A 19,287-nucleotide genomic window follows, 5' to 3' on the forward strand; every position below is an offset into this window, starting at 1 on the left:
CGCACTCTGCATAATGCATAACACACTGCGGGGCTGGGATTACCAAGGTGGGTGGCCGCACTCGCCGCACAGGATTTCATGGGTAAACAGCGCGGAGGGGGCGGTGCCCGGCCCCCTGAACATTTGAGTGACGGCAATGTGGCGTTACAAGCAGGGGGGTGAGGACCTGCCTCCCTGGCTAAAGAAAGGTATTTTGGCGAAAATATAAATAAAGGGTTTTATTGGCTGTGACGTCAGACGGCCAGAGCTCTCTGCGCCTGCACCAAAACAGCGATACACAGCGCAGGCGCCGGATTTCATGGGTAAACAGCACTGACAAATAATAATTTGTCCTTACCATGTTAAAAATTATAAAATTAGGCGATAATTAGCCTTTTCACTGTGCCTTGAGCCACTGCTCCATAAATGTGTAAGGCTGCAACAGTGAAGTCAGAACGTCGTCAGATCAGCAGCGCTGCAGCCAATCACTCCGCTCATCTGCTCGAGCTCTAACGCAGAGCCGCATGAGTGGCTGCAGCACTGTAGTCACCCCTGCAGTCTGTGTGCACATTCACAGAAGCAGTGGTGGGGATGCATAGCGGCATACCCCAAAAGTATTTGAAAGGAGTAAACCCTTTAATCAGTAAATGGCTTTTTATTTTCAAGAAAAAGCGCTTTCCTAGAGATGTAAATTGAATTGCCTGTTCATATTCATTTTTCTATCTTGCCATTTGTACTTTCTAAATATTGGTACACATCACTTTAGAATCCCATCAAGTCAACGGGTTCAAATGTGAGCTCGTTTTGTTGTAGTATAATAGCATAAAATAGGAGTGGTTCTTTATCAAAAAGAAAATATAGACAGATAATTGGTGGATCTTCTATCCTAGCTGCAGCTCATGTAATACCACCCTTTTTCATTTGTGTTGCACATTTCTAAATTTGATTTAATAAAATATTGACACATATATGCAAGTCAATAAAGTAATAGATTGTAAAATTAAGTGGATCTCACTTATAAAATCTTATGAAGCTACTTTCACACATCAGGTTTTTTGTTTCCGGCACAATCCGGCAAGTTTTGAAAAAAAAAAAACGTATCCGTTTTTTTTCTCATAGAGTTGTATTCGCGCCGGATTGCGCCTGATGGCCACACGTTTCATCCGTTTTTTGCCGGATCCGTCCAAACAGTCGTTTCCGGCAGACGGAGAAAACGTCCAGAGGAACGTTGTTTTGTCCGGCGAAAAAAGTGCACAGTGGCAAAAACGTGTGAAACGATGAATCCGGCCCCCGGATCCGGTTTTCCAAGTATTTTGCATTGAAATCATGCACATTTTCCATTCTGGTCTCTCTCTCTCTCTCTCTCTCTCTCTCTCTCTCTCTGTGGTCTAGCAAATAAAAGGTAAACAGATTTTAGCTAGAACTAGCAAAAGTAGTATGATCAAGGGTAATAACTCACCTGTTGCTTTCCTTCATGCCTGTATAAGCCTGAGCAATCTCCCTGTGATCCTTCATTTTCTTTACATCCTCAGATATAGGTAATGTGTCTGTCATAGTGTCCTAAAGGAGTAAAACTATTACTTTATATATTGACCACATTTACCATATCTAAACAATTCTGCTCAAGGAAAGCACCTCTCTATTCAGCTGGGGGCTATAGCTCGGACCTCCGGTGTCATCTGCAGTAATACATAGGCCACCATAAAGATTGGCCTTAAAAAAAAAAATACTCGTGGAAACAATCGTTTAGTGATCGCTGGGATACTTAGCCCAGAAACATAGCAATAGCTCATAAACAATTGCAGTCAATTTGATCATGAGATACCATTTATCAAGAAAGTAATTTCATCATGTTTTCCGTCATTTACACAATTATACTAATGTTTGCCAATAGTGCAATGAACCACACTAATAGAGTCTATCTTTAGTAAACAGACTTTAAAGGTTCTAACTTTAAATTTTCTCTTATTTTTAAAGGCTTGGTCTATTTACCAAAAAAATTAATAAAATAAGCCTTACTTACATGCTGCTGCTCCAGCACTGCCCTGGCTGCAGCAGTGACATCATGACTACAATATCAGACCACTGCAGCCAATCACTGAGCTACATCAACATGATATCGTGGCAGAATCAAAGAGACCGTGCCAGAGCAGAAAGGAGGTAAGCAAGCAGGGCTGTGGGGTCAGAGTCAGTGTCTATTTTGGTGGAGTTGGAGTCTGTATAAAATGGACCAACTCCTGAAATATATAATAAATTGTGTACAGTAATACAATGAAGGATGTGTTGTAAATGTTTTCACAAGAATTTGGGAAAGTTATGAAATGTCCTATACATGTCTGTTCTGTTCCTGATCTAAGGATCTCGTCTTCTAGTTGAGGTGAATCTGTGCTGCACTTTATGCACATGCTCAGTAGTGACCAGTGCTGTGGAGTTGTAGTTGAGACTTATCTGTGCTGCACTTTAAGCACGTGCTCAGCAGTGAGGCCGTGCTATGGAGTTGTAGTTGAGATTTATCTGGGCTGCACTTTATGTACGTGCTCAGTAATGAGGCAGTGCTGTGTAGTCGTAATTGAGATGAATCTGTGCTGCACGTTATGTACATGCTCAGTAGTGATGAGTGCTGTGGGGTCGGAGCGGAGATGAATCTGTGCTGCACTTTATGTGCATGCTCAGTAGTGAGGCAGTGCTGTGGAGTCGTAGTTGAGATTTATCTGTGCTGCACTTTATGCATATGCTCAGTAGTGAGGCAGTGCTGTGGAGTCTTAAGGTACCGTCACATTAAGCGACGCTGCAGCGATATCGACAACGATGCCGATCGCTGCAGCGTCGCTGTGTGGTCGCTGGAGAGCTGTCACACAGACAGCTCTCCAGCGACCAACGATGCCGAAGTCCCCGGGTAACCAGGGTAAACATCGGGTTACTAAGCGCAGGGCCGCGCTTAGTAACCTACTACATACTCACCTTCTGATGTCCGTCACATCCCTGGCCGTCTGCTTCCAGCACTGACTGTGAGCTCACAGTCAGTGCGGGAAGCAGACGGCCAGGGACCTGACGGACATCAGAAGGTGAGTATGTACTGCTTTTTTTTTACATTTACAATGGTAACCAGGGTAAATATCAGGTTATTAAGCGCGGCCCTGCGCTTAGTAACCCGATATGTACCCTGGTTACCATTGTAAAACATTGCTGGCATCGTTGCTTTTGCTGTCAAACACGACGATACACGCCGATCTGACGACCAAATATAGTTCTGGACTTTCAGCAACGACCAGCGATATCACAGCAGGATCCAGATCGCTGCTGTGTGTCAAACACAACGATGTCGCTATCCAGGACGCTGCAACGTCATGGATCGCTATCGTTGCAAAGTCGTTTAGTGTGAAGGTACCTTTAGTTGAGATGAATCTGTGCTGCACTTTATGTACATGTGCTACACATGTAGTGAGTGAGGCAGGGCTGTGAAGTCTGAGACCATTTTGGTGGAGTCTGTATAAAATGGACAGACTCCGACTCCTAAAATATAGAATACATTGGATACAGTAGTACAATGCAGGATGTGCGGTAAATGTTTCATAATAATTCGGGAAAGTTATGAATTGTCCTATACACATCTGTTCTGTTCCTGGTCTAAGGATCTTGGCTTTTAGTAGAGATCAATCTGTGCTGCACTTTATGCACATGCTCAGTAGTGACCAATGCTGTGGAGTGGGAACCGAGATGAATCTGTGCTGCACTTTATGCACATGCTCAGTAGTGAGGCAGTGTTGTGGAGTCGTAGTTGAGATTTATCGGTGCTGCACTTTATGTACATGCTCAGTAGTGATCAGTGCTGTGGAGTCGGGAGTCACGGAAATTGAGGAGTCGGAGGTTTGGCTTACCAACTCCACAGCCCTGTAAGCAATGTCAATTTTTTTTATTTTTACATAGACCAAGTCTTCGGCCTTTAAAATGTTAAAGATGGAACCCCTTTAGTGGATCTGAAGCCAATAAAAATAATATTTTTGCTTGACAAGAGAGGTTCAATCAGTAGACTTCGCATCACAGGGCATGAACACACAATAATGAAGCTTGAAAGTTGGCAACAAACTACATTTTACTCTTAGATGATGGATCGAATGCGTTATTGATTACAATGATTTACAATAGGAGGAGCAGATGACTGCACTGACTGTATGGTCATTCGTCATATTAGAGACTTCACTCGACAAATGGATTACAAAAGCACAAGCAGCATTGGACTTGGCAGCACAAAGTCTGGTTTTGCTCATGGGTCCAACAGCAGTAAAAGGTTATTGCATTACATGCAGAAAGCTAAAGCTGCAACAATGGCAAATGTTACCTTGTCATCCTTTATTAAACACAAAAATAAAAAAGGAAAAAAAATCTTAATTAGAAAACATCAGTAAGAAATGAAGGCACGGTACATAACACTGTACTGCACTTAAAGGAAAACCAGGTATGAACATAATCTGTAAACTCCATTCACTAGTGAACTAAACTGCTCTGTTTTCAAGGTGGAAATTACAAGTGACACTTTCTAAGCAGGAAAATTCAATGTGGAATTTATTCCAAAGAGGTGGAGTAGTGGGGATGGGAATCCACATTAGACATTCTACAGAAAAAAAGGCATAGTAGAACTTGAAAAGGACTAAAAGGACTACACTATGTTCCAAATTATTATGCAAATTACATTTTTCTCAGATTTTCCTGAAAGGTTGGGGCAAATGACAGTCAGTCTAATAAAAGTCATCACCCGTTAGAATATACATTGAATTTTATTGAGAAACCTCCTAATGATAACAGTATAATCTCCAAAATGAATAAAAACTCAAAATGCACTGTTCCAAATTATTAGGCACAGTATAATTTCTAAACATTTGATATGTTTTAAAGAACTGAAAATGCTCATTTGTGGAATTTGCGGCATTAGGAGGTCACATTCACTGAACAAAAAAGCTATTTAACTCCAAAACATCCTAACAGGCCAAGTTACATGTTAACATAGGACCCCTTCTTTGATATCACCGTCACAATTCTTGCATCCATTGAACTTGTGAGTTTTTGGAGAGTTTCTGCTTGTATTTCTTTGCGTGAAGTCAGAATTGCCTCCCAGAGCTGCTGTTTTGGTGTGAACTGCCTCCCACCCTCATAGATCTTTTGCTTGATGATACTCCAAAGGTTCTCTATAGGGTTGAGGTCAGGGGAAGATGGTGGCCACACCATGAGTTTATCTCCTTTTATGCCCATAGCAGCCAATGACTCAGAGGTATTCTTTGCAGCATCAGATGGTGCATTGTCATGCATGAAGAAGATTTTGCTCCTGAAGGCACGTTTCTCCTTTTTATACCATGGAAGAAAGTTGTCAGTCAGAAACTTTATGTACTTTGCAGAGGTCATTTTCACACCTTTAGGAACCTTAAAGGGCCCTACCAGCTGTTTCCCTATGATTCCGGCCCAAAACATGACTCCTCCACTCCTTGCTGACATCGCAGCCTTGTTGAGACATGGTGGCCATCCACTACTCCATCCATCTGGACCATCCACAGTTGCTCGACACTCATCAGTAAACAAGACTGTTGGAAAATTAGTCTTCATGTATGTCTGGGCCCACTGCAACTGTTTCTGCTTGTGAACACTGTTTAGGGGTGGCCGAATAGTAGGTTTATGCACCACAGCAAGCCTTTGAAGGATCCTACACCTTGAAGTTCGAGGGACTCCAGAGGCACCAGCAGCTTCAAATATCTGTTTGCTAGTTTGTAATGGCTTGTTAACAGCTGCTCTCTTAATCCGATGAACTTGACTGGCAAAAACCTTCCTCATTCTGCCTTTATCAGCACGAACACGTCTGTGCTCAGATTCAGCCACAAATCTCTTCACAGTATGATGATCACGCTTAAGTTTTCGGGAAATATCTATTGTTTTCATCCCTTGACCAAGGCATTGCACTATTTGATGCTTTTCAGCAACAGAGAGATCCTTTTTATTTCCCATATTGCTTGAAACCTGTGACCTGCTTAATAATGTGGAACATCATTTTTAAGTAGTTTTCCTTTAATTAGAATCACCTGGAAAACTAATTATCACATGTGTTTCAGGTTGATTTCAGTGATCCATTGAGCCCTGAGACACAATACCATCCACGAGTTTATTTGAAAAACAAAACAATTAAATCTTTACGACACTTAAATCCAATTTGCATAATAATTTGGAACACAGTGTATACTTTTAAGTAACGTTTTAGAATAAGTGTTCCTGTGTGCACATGTGGAACACTGCTATTTCAGGTCTAATCTTCTGCATTTTTCACCCATCTTTTCCTTTGCAGGCTGAATCTCTAATTTGCAATTGACTCTACACCTGGTTCTAACAGGACATTTGTTCAAAATCACAGAAGTTCTTTTTAGCTAATGATTCATAATACTGGTGCCATTGAATACACCCTCCCTTTCAAAAGGACATGAAGGGGCCATTATACGGTGAATTATTTTAAAGGGAATATGTCACCCCAAAATTGGCCTATAAGCTAAGGCCACCGGCATCAGGGGCTTATCTACAGCATTCTGTAATGCTGTAGATAAGCCCCCGATGTATCCTGAAAGATAAGAAAAACAGGTTATATTATACTCACCCAGGGGCGGTCCTGATGCGGTTCGGTCCGATGGGTGTCACGGTCCGGTCGGTGCCTCCCATCTTCATACGATGTCGTCCTCTTCTTTGCTGCCTGCCGCGGCTCCTGCGCAAGCGCAATTCTCGGCCCTGTTGAGGGCAGAGCAAAGTACTGCAGTGCGTAGGCGCCAGGAAAGGTTAGAGAGGCCCGGCGCCTGCGCCCTGCAGTACTTTATGCTGTCCTCAACAGGGCAGAAAAGTGAGCCTGCGCAGGAGCCGCGGCAGGCAGCAAAGAAGAGGACGTCATCATATGAAGATGGTAGGCGCCGGACCGCGACGCCCATCAGACCGGACCGCAGCGGGACCGCCCCTGAGTAAGTATAATCTAACTTGCTTTTCTTATCTTTCAGGTGACATCGGGGGCTTATCTACAGCATTACAGAATGTTGTAGATAAGTACCTGATGCCGGTGACCACAGCTTATGGGCAAATTCTGGGGTGACAGATTCCCTTTAAAGTAAGAGAATGCATAAATTTGCAGATTTTAAATCAAAACTGATAAAAACATTTATTTCTACATGTTAGACTATAGAGGAATACCATGACAGACTTGGATGATTGGTATGTGTAACTGACAACTATAATTATATATATATATATATATATATATATATATATATATATATATATATATATATATATATATGTGTGTGTGTATATATATATATATATATATATATATATATATATATATATATATATATATATATATATATATATATATATATATATATATATATATATACATACATACATACATACACACATTATATATATGAGTGTTGGTGTGTGTATCAAGCCACGCCCACCCAGCATAGCCACAGGGAAAGAGCTCCTAGTCCAGGGGCACCCGACAACAGTTGTGACACACCGCTTGCCCTCACATACATTGCACACACAGCTCTGCTGCAGGGACCCTCTGATCCCATGTATTCGGGGTTACTATACTTCCCACCCCCCCCCCCCGACCCCCCCCCCCCCAGTGATGTGATACAAGACCCTGCTATGTTACACGAGCTGACACTTCTACTTCAGCACAGCCCTACGTCTGACACATCCTCCCAAGCACGTGACTGGTCACATGGTCGTGACATCATCACAGGTCCTTTAGCTGCCCAGGATCTCGCATCTACTGAGAGTTCAGGCAGAAAAGAGAGGAAAAAGCAGCAGCAGCAGGCGTTGCCATCCTCTCCGGCAGCACTGACTGCCCCTCTCCGGAGTTTCATTCTGTCTGAGCTGCTCGCTGCCGCCAATGTGCTGATTGGGACATAAAGCCCAGAAAATCTCTGGACCCAGGATTGGATATGTGCACCAGCTGCTGGCCTGGAAGGAAGAAAGAAGAAACCCACCACATACAGGCGGCGCCCCCGCTGTCAGTCTGCGCTGAAAAAGAGCAGCGACAAGAACACCAACATCATGTATGCCAGCAGGAAGGGCGCAAACCCGTACAGAAGGCGCAAGTCACACCCGTGCCCCGCTACGGGTCCCCGCAGACCTGAAAGGGGTTAACGGGAACTACATGAGAGCGGCAGAGGGCCACTGCTGGCATGGAGGGGTCCGGGCAGTGCTGGCATGGAGGGGACGGGGCAGTGCTGGCATGGAGGGGACGGGGCAGCGCTGTCTGCCCAGGGACATTGCCTGCCACTGTGTGTATATAAAAGCTGTGCTGCAGAAAAATGCTATGTATAAAGGAAGAGTGTGAGGTGCAGGAGGAATAAGGGCCCTTAACTGCCACCGTTATTTGTTATAACTAACCACAGTTAGGCTACTTTCACACTAGCGTAATGCACTGCACGTCGCAATGCGTCGTTGTGGATAAAAAACGCATCCTGCAAAGTTGCCCACAGGATGCGTTTTTTCTCCATAGACTTATTAGCGACGCAGTGCCACACGTCGCAACCGTCGTGCGACGGTTGTGCCGTGTTTTGGCGCACCGCCGGCACAAAAAAACATTACATGTAACTTTTTTTGTGCGTCGGGACTGCCATTTTCAACCGCGCATGCGCGGCCGAAACTCCGCCCCCTCCTCCCCGGACCTTGCAATGGGGCAGCGGAAGCGTCTTAAGACTGCTTCCGCTGCCCACGTCGGGCATTTTTGTCACAGTATGCGTAGGTACGTCGGGCCGACGCAGCGCGATGGCCCCGTACCGACGCTAGTGTGAAAGCAGCCTTAGTTACTATGCCCGGGCAAAGCCGGGCTCTTCAGCTAGTATACTATAATGATAAGAAGGTAAAGGAGAGGGGGAAGGTTGGAGCTGTTCACGCTTGTAGTATACATGGATCCGTTGCTTTAATTAAAAACAAGTGGGTGCCGTACCTTCTGGTGATTGAAGCGGACAGAGAAAAAAATGAGAGTGGTTTCCAGCACAACCAACTGGATAAAAACTAAGTTTATTGAAGCAAGTTAAAAGTCCATAAAAGTTAAAAACCTCAACACCGGAGGTTTTTTACTTTTATAGATTTACGGTAACTTGATTGGCTGTGCCAGAAACTACCCGCATTTTTTTTCGGTATAATTACAGTATTGTCTATTTTGGTTTTCGTGTTTATCCTGGTTAGCAGGAGAGATAAAACACAACGGTCACTTGGCCACAATTCCTTCCATAGGCTCACTGAGTAAGCGGAAGTGACGCAGCTCACCTTGTGTGGAATGGCTTCCATCTGACTCACTAGCTGCGAGCGGAGAATGAGCACTTCCTCTTTCCGCACTTCCAATTCCTCGCTGACTGAGGTCATTTGCTCTAGCAGCACTTTATATACTGGAGCTCCTGGCCCAGACGGATCTGGGGAGACTTTATCAGTGATGGTCCTCCTTAACTCATTTAAATCATTCTTCAACTTCTTGTTCTCAGACTCCAGCTCCTGACGCTGATAGTAACAGAAAGAACACAAGTGATGTGACATAAATTGGATTAAGCTGCAAGATGACCTCATTATGGACTTTTTCATTTCTTTTGACATTGCACTCAGATGGCGTCTTTTTATGGGATGAGATAGATTTTCCAATGGGAGTATTTTGAGGTACACATAACTTATTAACTTTTTTTAACTGTTTTGAAAGAGTACGGAGAAAAAAAAAAAGACAGCCATCCTGCCATGGGATATTTTGGGCCAGATTCATGAAAGCTTTTACACCAGTATTTTAATGTAAAAACCTTTGAAAAGTCTCAAAATGACACAACATGAAGCTGTGCTAAAATTTAGCGACTTTTGGTGTTCTCACGCCATTTTAGCCCAAAGTAGGTGGAGCTGGGGCAAGATGGGACGTGACGACCGATCCCCGTGAAATTAATGAAAAGCAGCAGCATTTGCTATGCCACAAACTTTATTCCAGCAAGGACTGGAGTAGGATTGGTAGTGAGGTGTAAGCCTCTTCATAAATCGGGAGTGTGAGACTCTAGAACACCTCTTCCTCAAAACCGGAGAGTACAATGCTGGTCTTAGTGAATCAGGGCCATTGTGATTTAATAGTACACAATTCACATAGCACCATGTTACCTTTATTCTATTGGTCGGTACATTCATAGCAATACTTTTGTTTTTTCTTTTTTGCTTTCACATCAGTTATCTACCAGAAAGGCAGTCAAGCTTGTTAAGGGGTTGGACAAGGACTTACAGGATACCTAAATCCATGGGGGAAAAAATGCCCTTGGAATAGCCTAGTAGGCATATAGCCTTGGCAGGTTGGAGGCCATTGTTAGACCTCCAGCTGGCCACCACTCCGAGCTCTGCGATCACATCACTTGGCACTGATCGGCAGAGGAAACACTCCCCATCCATCACACACCTTAGATGCAGCAGTCGCTATTGACCACTGCATTTGAGGGGCAATACTGGGATCAGTTAATTCTGTATTGGGAAGTAGTAGGGTTGTGTACTTCAGCCCCGCTTCTGACGTCATAGGCGCACTGACAAGAGGCTGAAGATCACCATGATAATAGTAATCTATGTTATGGTACGGGAATAAACTGCCAACCAATGGCTTGTCAATTGGTTATTATACAAATCATATTGTGCACAGTAAATTCTAAGATTTCATTGTAATGTTTTACGCCAAATAGAGCTGGTGTGAATTCATTCACACGTCCCATCCACGGTTCTTCTTTTGATTAGAGACACTGGCGCAATGTCATCGTTGTGGCGTGATGCACATGTGAAGTCGCGCCAGGCCAGCTAATCAAAGGAAGAGTCACGGTTGCCAGAAGTTACGAGGCGCTTCTGCTGCTCCCATGCCACAGCCATACACCACTGTTGTGGCTGATGTAATGGGAACTGCAAATCGATTAGCACCTACTTTAAAGCCAATGTCTGTTTAGTTGCTACTCAAGAAGCCACTATGTGGATTTTATAGTAATTTCTATCAACATGGTCAATGGTAAGTGGTGGAAAACACCATATATCTGTGTAGTATACAGTATCCCTTCTGTTACCTTGAGAGACTCGTACTCCAGTTCTGTGCCTCGGACTGGTGATTTGGCTTCCTCCTAGAAAAAAAAATATAAGAATAGATTTGTATGAATTTAACGGTTAGAAACTTTTCAATTCTTTTGTTAGCCATGCAAAAGGCAGCCAGATACACTTCAGTCAATAGCAATCTCCACGCTTTCTTGTGCTTTTCAGGCATGTTTATTGTAACAGATAAGAGTGGGATCAGACTCTGCTAGACACCTCTGGCAAAACTCATCTCCAAGGTGAACAAAGGACAGGAGATACAGAAATGTCACATATTGAAACACTAAGGCCATGTGCACACGTTCAGGATTTTTCGCGTTTTTTTGCTATAAAAACGTGATAAAAACGCTTACATATGCCTCCTATTATTTACAGGGTATTCCGCATTTTTTGTGCAAATGTTGCAAATTTTGTGCAAATGTCGCGGAAAAAAAAGCAACATGTTCATTAAAAATGCGGAATTGCGGGGATTCCGCACACCTAGGAGTGCATTGATCTGCTTACTTCCAGATATTAATAAAAAATAGTCCTATACTCACCCACTGATGGCCCCCGAAGTGTTCCCGCCTCTCCGGTGCATGCTCTCTCTTCGGTTCCTATAGATGGTGTGGTTCAGGACCTGTGATGACGTCACAGTCTTGTGATTGGTCGCGTGACCGCTCATGTGACTCACGTGACCAATCACAAGCCGCGACATCATCACAGGTCCTGAACCACACCGGCATCTATAGGAACGGACGCCGCTGGGGAGATCGTCTGAGTGAGTATAACCATTTTTTTTTTTTTTTTATTATTTTTAAACATTCTGTCTTTTACTATAACAAGTTGGTCACACTTGTCAAACAGTATGTTTGACAAGTGTGACCAACTTGTCAGTCAGTTTTCCAAGCGATGCTACAGATCGCTTGGAAAACTTTAGCATTCTGCAAGCTAATTACGCTTGCAGAATGCTAAAAAAACGCGAAAAAAACAGGAAAAAAACGCAAAAAAAAAAAATTTCTGCAAGAAATCTGGACGTGTGCACATACCCTGAATCCCCCAAAGGCATGAGATTGTGTGCAATTCCCAGATAATTCAGTGGCATCCTATGATTGAATAGGAGTTGGGCTGCAGTTCTCTCTGGTTCTGCACTAAACAGTGTACGGAGCTCTGCACATTATTTACATCCAGCCACCACCAGAGCTGAACAGTGGGGGTGCCGGGGGTTGGACCGCCACCGATATGACACTATCTGATAGATAGTGGACTACGCTGTTAATAATAATAAAACCATAAGTGTTCTAGTAAATAAAAGTACCTGGCTCTTTGCTTTATTGATTAACTCTTCCTTTCTATCCAAATCGTCCTGCATTATTTGTTTCTCTTGTTCCAATTCTTTAACACGTTTCTGAAGCTTGAGGAATAAGGACATGTCCAGAGGGGCTTTCTTATCAGCTGGCTCCTGGGGAATGACAAAAGTAAAGGACACATTTGTCCTATTAAACCACCTTATACAGCACATCCATCACACTAAACTATCCATACACATGCAAGCTCAAATTGACTGAGCATGCATATATTCTAAACAGAAGGAGACGCCTCATACACCGACAGCCAGAGGACTCAAAAAATATGTTGAAATTCAACATACTCTGTTCTTCTTCAGCAGATGCTAAAGGAAATGTAGCCAAACATCTAATACACAACAGAAGTCAGCCAGTTTAACCAAAATTGGTACATGGCCATCTGAAGATTTTGTCGTGAAAAAGTGACATTTCTGTATAAAATAATTGTTTTACATGGTTTATAGCTGGATTAGAGGTGAAGCTTGTTACATTGATCTCTATGGAAAAGCATTTGGTGACTGTGGTGAATAGTCATGGTCCAACTTTACGTCACACAGACAGAATAATGTGCGCCTGTAAAGAAACATGAGCAGTGATCAGCATTACATGGTGGTCATTGTAGTGAATGACCGTCTAGGGTTGGCGCGACTGTGCCTGCTGTTTGCTCTTCTCATTTTGCAATGACACCACCAGCTTATTCCTAGGCTTATCTTCACCGGGACACCAAGTCCTGCTCATTTTAGTCTTACCTCATTCCGGTATGGGAAGTCTTCCGACTCCGTGATTTCTGAACTGAAGGTGTATTCAGACTCATTGCTGCTGTGTGTGGAGTCCGTCCTCTTGCGGCCGGGCTTCGGAAGGCTCTGCAGTATGAACGGTAACATCAGAGCAGCTTACTAATCTCTTCTATATTCTGCTATACTCATACCTCGCCAACCTACCATGGTGCTCATTTCTTCTTTAATGTCATCATACCGCTCCTCCAAGCGACTGAACTCATTGAGCAGATTCTGATATCTCAGCCTCTCATCATTCAGCTCAAGTTCAAGCTCCTTTGTTTCTTGTAACAATCTTTTCTCCATTTCCTCTAGCAAATGCAAGAAAAAAGAAAACCAGACTAGATTAACAAGACATCCATTTCTGAACTACTTTTAGTTAGTGAAATGTAGTGTGTAGAGGAATACCCGAACATACTATCATTAACTAATTTGTTACATTTCTACATGAAATCTAACATGACAGAGCAGAGATTGTAAGAAGGCAAAACCATGGTTACTTCAATCAGCTTTAAGCAAAGGTTTGCAACAATTTATAAACTTAGGTCGCCAATACACATTAGATTAATGTGTGCTGAAGTCGCCGGTATCAATGGGTTTGGCCGACCGTCTAACGTGTATGGGGGTGCCGGACGACTGATGGTCCAGAGAGTTGTTGATTGTGCATGTACGACTTCAGATGGTTGAGCTCTTTGTTCACCTGGAGATAAGATGCTGGGGCTGACATGTCAGCGGATGGCTCTCTCAAAGAGAACACTGGAGGCTGGGCCGGACTGGCCATCTGGCAATTCTGGCAAATGCCAGAAGGACCAGTCTGGTTGTGGGCCACCTTGTTTGCTACGTTGTTAGCAGAATCTGTGTTTCAAGACATTCATACTACTAAGAGTTGTGACGCAGCACAAAGTCGCTGACTTCGTCACTTACCCTAGCAGGCCACAGGTATCATTAGACATATTGGTCTTGTAGTAAATCTTCCTTTCCTCCATCCAGGGTAATATTAGTAATATATCCCATCTGATGCTTGGGGGCGGAGATCATGTGGGCCTGTGTGATTTCAAATGCCAGGGCTGAATTTCAGTCAAGGTCTGTACCTGACTGGAGGGCTCGGCCAGAGGAGCACTCCTATGTACGGGAGAGCTGGCCAAGTTGGCTATCGACCACACGATGGGCCAATGCATTGTTCAGCCGACAGCAATCTAATGTGTATGGCCGGCTTTAGAGAGCCGCTATTTGTAAGTGGAGTAATTCCTGGATTGCATTGAGTACCATTCATATGATTGGCTTCCATGTAATACTACTTTTTTCCTGCCGAGGCGCTATAGAAATGGCTAAATTCCGATTCTCCTAGCCAGGGGTGTGGAAAGTGGTATGGCTTAATTTTAATAGGTTTTTTCACCAATGAGATAACAGCTTTAAGGTGACGAAACAGTGATATGTGTGCATTAGGAAGCGGAAATGTTTGAACGATTATTATCAGCACATACCGGTCATTCGTTTGGCTTGCTCTTGGATTATGAGATTCAGCTCTTCCTTTTCTGCTTTCAACAATGCGTTCTGTTCTTTGAGTTCTGACAACAGCTGCAAAATAAAGCAAGAAAAGCAAAACTGTTATCTTTGTCCTCAGAAGACTATGGTGGGAAAGCTACAAACTAAGGTAAGATCCATCCAATGTAGGTGAAATATACCAGCAGAGCATGAGCTGTTGGACTGTGGGAACAAGAACTTATACTCCTATGGGTAAAAACGAAAAATGCGACAAGACATTGACTCTGCTGTTCATCCATGAAATTATTATTGTATGTGCTTCAACAAAGTGGACCAGAAACGGGCTCTACTCTGTACATAAAGCACTAAGATTGCTCTGTCTTGGGCTAATCATCCTTCATTTTCACAAAAAAGCAACATATAAGCAAGTTGCTTGCTTTCAGTGTAGCATCATGATGTCAAGCATTTATTTTTTGGGGGGAACAAAAAGCAGTCTTCTTCCCAGTCTGCTCATTAAAGTCAGCACCATACAGCATTATACATAAAGGGGTTTATCCTCAGGTTAAATGATAATCGCTCAGGGTTTGGCTGCGGAGACACCAGCCAGTCCCAGTTCATCTGAAGAACAGGGGACTTTAAAGAAGCAATCATATTATATAGCACTGTGTATTTACAATTGCTCATTTTGCCTTTGTTTCCAGTTATTTCTTCTCTTTTACTTTAGGTCTATGACATAACGTGATTAAAATCTGACCAGCTAAATCCTTCTAAGATCTATGTAGAAACAGGAGGTACATTTTCCCTGCATGACCCATAAGTCACTGCAAAAGTCCTTGGCAAGGGGAAGAAAGGAGAAGGTGGGTCAGGAGCTGAAGAGGGGAATATTTTATGCAGGAAAAATAGACTGTTTCTCCATAGAGCAAAGAAAACAGAAGAATTATCTGGGTAGAAAGGCAAAATTAGCAATTTCTAAGTACACAGTGCCATATAATAGGATGACTACAATATATCAAGAGGATAAAAACTTTGATGGGAGTGCTTCTTTAAGTGCCCTGTGTGAATGTCATGGTAGTAAGCACCACGTCACAGATATCGGGATCGATATGGGTTAGTGGTTATGATAACATGTTGACAAGGGATGCATGTTGTTTTTGGGACATCCCATTTTCTATATGTTCCAAAATATGCTTATAGAGCTAGATGGTAGTATTTTTCCGTCTTTTCCAAAAAATAAAACATATAAGATATTATCTATTTTTCATAATTTCCAATGCTGATAATTCTTTATTTGGTGTCCTTTTTCTATAGCTCCTCTAGTACATACCTTCTCCGTTTCAGTCTTGTATTGGTTGGCGACCTCCTCGATCATCTTCTTATCATTCTGCGTTTCTTGAAGCTCTTTCCTAAGCCTGGCTAACTCATCCTGCAGGCTAATCACTCGGTTTGTGGCATTTTTCGCCTCCTCTTCAAACTTTTTCAGGCGGTTGACATCACTTCGGAGCTTCTCTTTCTCAGTACTGTAGGTCACCTCTAGGTGCGTCAGTCTCTCCAGCAAGGACTTGTTGTCTTTATGCTGAAAACACATAAGAGATCGAATGATCCCAGCAAATAGCAAGAGACAGATGGCCAGACAGAGAATGTGGTGTAGTGTCTGGCCATATCACTGCCATACACTGTAGTGTTACCTGTTCATCAATTCTACGTTGCAGCTGAATGATCTTATTTTCCATGCCAAAGTTGAGTTTCTTGTAATGTTCGACGGAGCGAGCTTCAATTTTCAATTTCTTCAGCTCCCTCTTGGCCATCATCCGGCGGTAGCAGGACTGCAGGTAGACAATGGCTGTCATGCTTCTCTTGTAAGCCTTACGTGCCAACCAGCCGCGGGCGTGCTTCTGAATGATGGTGGCTTTGTGTATCCGCAGCATCTGGAGGTTGATGGAGACAGTTATTAGTGATTTTGTACATATCTCAATATTAAGTAATGGTAAACTGATGAACAGAGAACTAGTCTGAACTGGTGCATAACCAAAAACAACTTACATAGCAAATGGATAAACGGCTGCACTCAACTGTGCTAAAGCAAGGGAATGTGTAGTACATGAAATGTGAATAGCATAATGGCTTGTGAAATCTATGAAAAAACACATGAGATGCTTAGCACAAAATTTGGCTAAAAAATGTGAGCCCATCCATCAACGTCAAGGTAATCTCATGAATCGGATGGGTCCCTGACCTAACTGCCTAGTAGTGTGAACACTTACCTCTGGCTAATAACATGGTAAAGCCTGCATTTATAGGAAGGTCGGAACCAACTGTGTTTGGATGTAATTAAAATCAAAGCATGGTGAAGGGTGGGGTGTTCAAGTCAGAAAAAATAGTACATAGTAAATATAGGTAAACTGACTGAACAGCAATCTAGTCTGAACTGGTGCATAACCAAAAAAGACTTATATAGCAAATAGATAAATAGCTGCAATATCTCAATATTGACACCTTATAATTGCGCAAAATAGTGAAGTCATTACACAAGAAGTGTGTTCTGTTGCGTTCACGTTCATATTGCGCTTTTGTTGCTACAATCTTGATAAAAAAATGCAACCTTTTACTAACATTTTCAATGAGAGCAGAAAAAATGTTGTGGTTTTACCATCAGCAAGTAAGAAGCACATAATGTGAACGCAGCCTTAAAGGGGTATTCCAATCTGATAAAGAGAAAGCATAAAATAGAAATAAAATCAATCTACCAATCAAAATGACTGGGGCCCTTTTAGATCCTAAGAAAGAAGGCGCTTTTGCATTACATTGCCTCCTATGTTTCTTCTACATGGCTACACTTTCGGTAACCTGCCTGCTCAGGGAACTGCAGCCATCCCATTCACTTCAATGGGGTTGGCTGGGGCACATTGAAGAGGATAGATACATTTCTACATTGGTGCTGCACTCCCTTCATTCTCAGGATCGGTGGGGATCACAGAGGTTGAATACGCCTTCAGGCATGCCATGACCACTGAACAATAGACGGCTGCTTGCACGGTCACTGTTGGCTGCCCTTACCTGCTGGTACCTCTTTCTGGCTGCATAACCCCGAAGATATGTCTGGAGTGAAAGTGTGACCGACTGTATACGCCGATACTTCTGGCGAATAACATACATTCTCCGGTACTTCTGAATAACAATTGCTGCTCTGGTCCTGCGCAGGAACTGGGTATAGCTGTATGGACAATTCAGATGGTTAAAGCACCCTCATAATTCATATAACACAATGGTACAGCTCTTAAGGGAAAATACCATAATATGGAGACTCGGTATACACGTACCATCTTGCCTGGTACCCTCGAACGTATCTTTGAATGCAGATAGCGGCCTTCTTCATACGCAAGTATTTCTTCCTTAAAAGCCAACCACGTATGGTCTTCTGGATGCGGATGCAGGCCATTCTCAACTTGTCAGCTCTTATTTTCTCCAGATAGGCCACTTGCCCAGCACGAAAGAAAATTTTTGTTTTCCCAAATTGATATTTATCTTGGTCCTGTTTTCATTGAAAAAAATGCATTATATGAATATAGTTATCTATACAATAGCTTGTGTCATGCAGATGTCCATGTGGCATGTACGTGTTGTTGTATCAGGTTTTTTCACTGCTATTTAAATCTATGGGGCTGTATGCAAGCCGGGTTTTTTCATGGACTGACTGTCCGTGCAAAACTCACAGAAACATGTTCCGTTTTTTTTCCCTGGATCACGGATGAAAAATGCCAATACAATTCTATAAGTCTGTGACAAACACGTACAGCACTGTGCTCTGTGCGGCCGCTCAGAGAGAAAAGCCAGTGCTTCTGCCCGATGAGCGCTGAAGGTCTGCGAGCTTCAGAGTGGCTTTTTGTGCAATCAGGAGGGATCTCAGGAAGCGAACCCACATTGATCTGTAGGACATCTTAGGTAGTACTTATTTAAAAAAAAAAAAATTATCTAAATGACAGGTGAGAGAAGGTCATTTTAACCAAGGATCCATTCTGCCCAGCTGAAAAAAGTCTCTATTATTACAATAAAATGGGCACACGTTTTAGTATTTGGTTTATATAAAAAGAAAGTGTATTTCAGCTATCTTACTGTACTATTAGGCTCTGCTCAGAACTAGCTTATCCTTCACATTCACCATATATGACAGGAGCTTACTGTAGCCATCGGCCTCCATGTACCCAACACACGCCAAATCCATATCCTTTGACATAGGACAGCTTTCATAATACTTTTCGTTATATAGTGCCGCCATATTCCGGAGAACTTCATAGCCTTCAGTGTAACATACCAGAATGAGCTTCTCCAACACATTCTTGCAGGTTTGTCTACGGTCACTAAGGACATCTTTTTGCTTCATAAGAACCCGGTATCGACTGAAGAACTCTTGGTAGGTCCACCTAACACAAAGCAGGAGAAGACATGTACATTCCTGTAAGCCAGTGATATTAATGTCTAATAACTAGTGATGAGCGAATATACTCGTTACTCGAGGTTTCCCGAGCACGCTCGGGTGACCTCCGAGTATTTTTTAGTGCTCGGAGATTTAGTTTTTATTGCCGCAGATGAATGATTTACATCTGTTA

General features: G+C 42.9%; 1 protein-coding gene across 1 annotated transcript in view; it reads right to left on the reverse strand.

Moving 5' to 3' along the window:
* The window catches only part of MYO5A (myosin VA), a 254,256-nt gene that overhangs the window by 53,791 nt on the left and 181,178 nt on the right, over window positions 1–19,287 (reverse strand). The window contains exons 18-25 of the mRNA XM_077263766.1: window positions 18,993–19,101; window positions 18,001–18,212; window positions 17,738–17,894; window positions 16,369–16,608; window positions 16,008–16,256; window positions 14,683–14,776; window positions 13,364–13,509; window positions 12,582–12,584 (exon numbers count right to left, since the gene is read on the reverse strand). Coding sequence (XP_077119881.1) covers window positions 12,582–12,584; window positions 13,364–13,509; window positions 14,683–14,776; window positions 16,008–16,256; window positions 16,369–16,608; window positions 17,738–17,894; window positions 18,001–18,212; window positions 18,993–19,101 — 1,210 coding nt within the window. The remainder of the gene's footprint in view (window positions 1–12,581; window positions 12,585–13,363; window positions 13,510–14,682; window positions 14,777–16,007; window positions 16,257–16,368; window positions 16,609–17,737; window positions 17,895–18,000; window positions 18,213–18,992; window positions 19,102–19,287) is intronic.

Source organism: Ranitomeya variabilis, chromosome 5, assembly GCF_051348905.1.
Source record: "Ranitomeya variabilis isolate aRanVar5 chromosome 5, aRanVar5.hap1, whole genome shotgun sequence".
Taxonomy (NCBI): domain Eukaryota; kingdom Metazoa; phylum Chordata; class Amphibia; order Anura; family Dendrobatidae; genus Ranitomeya; species Ranitomeya variabilis.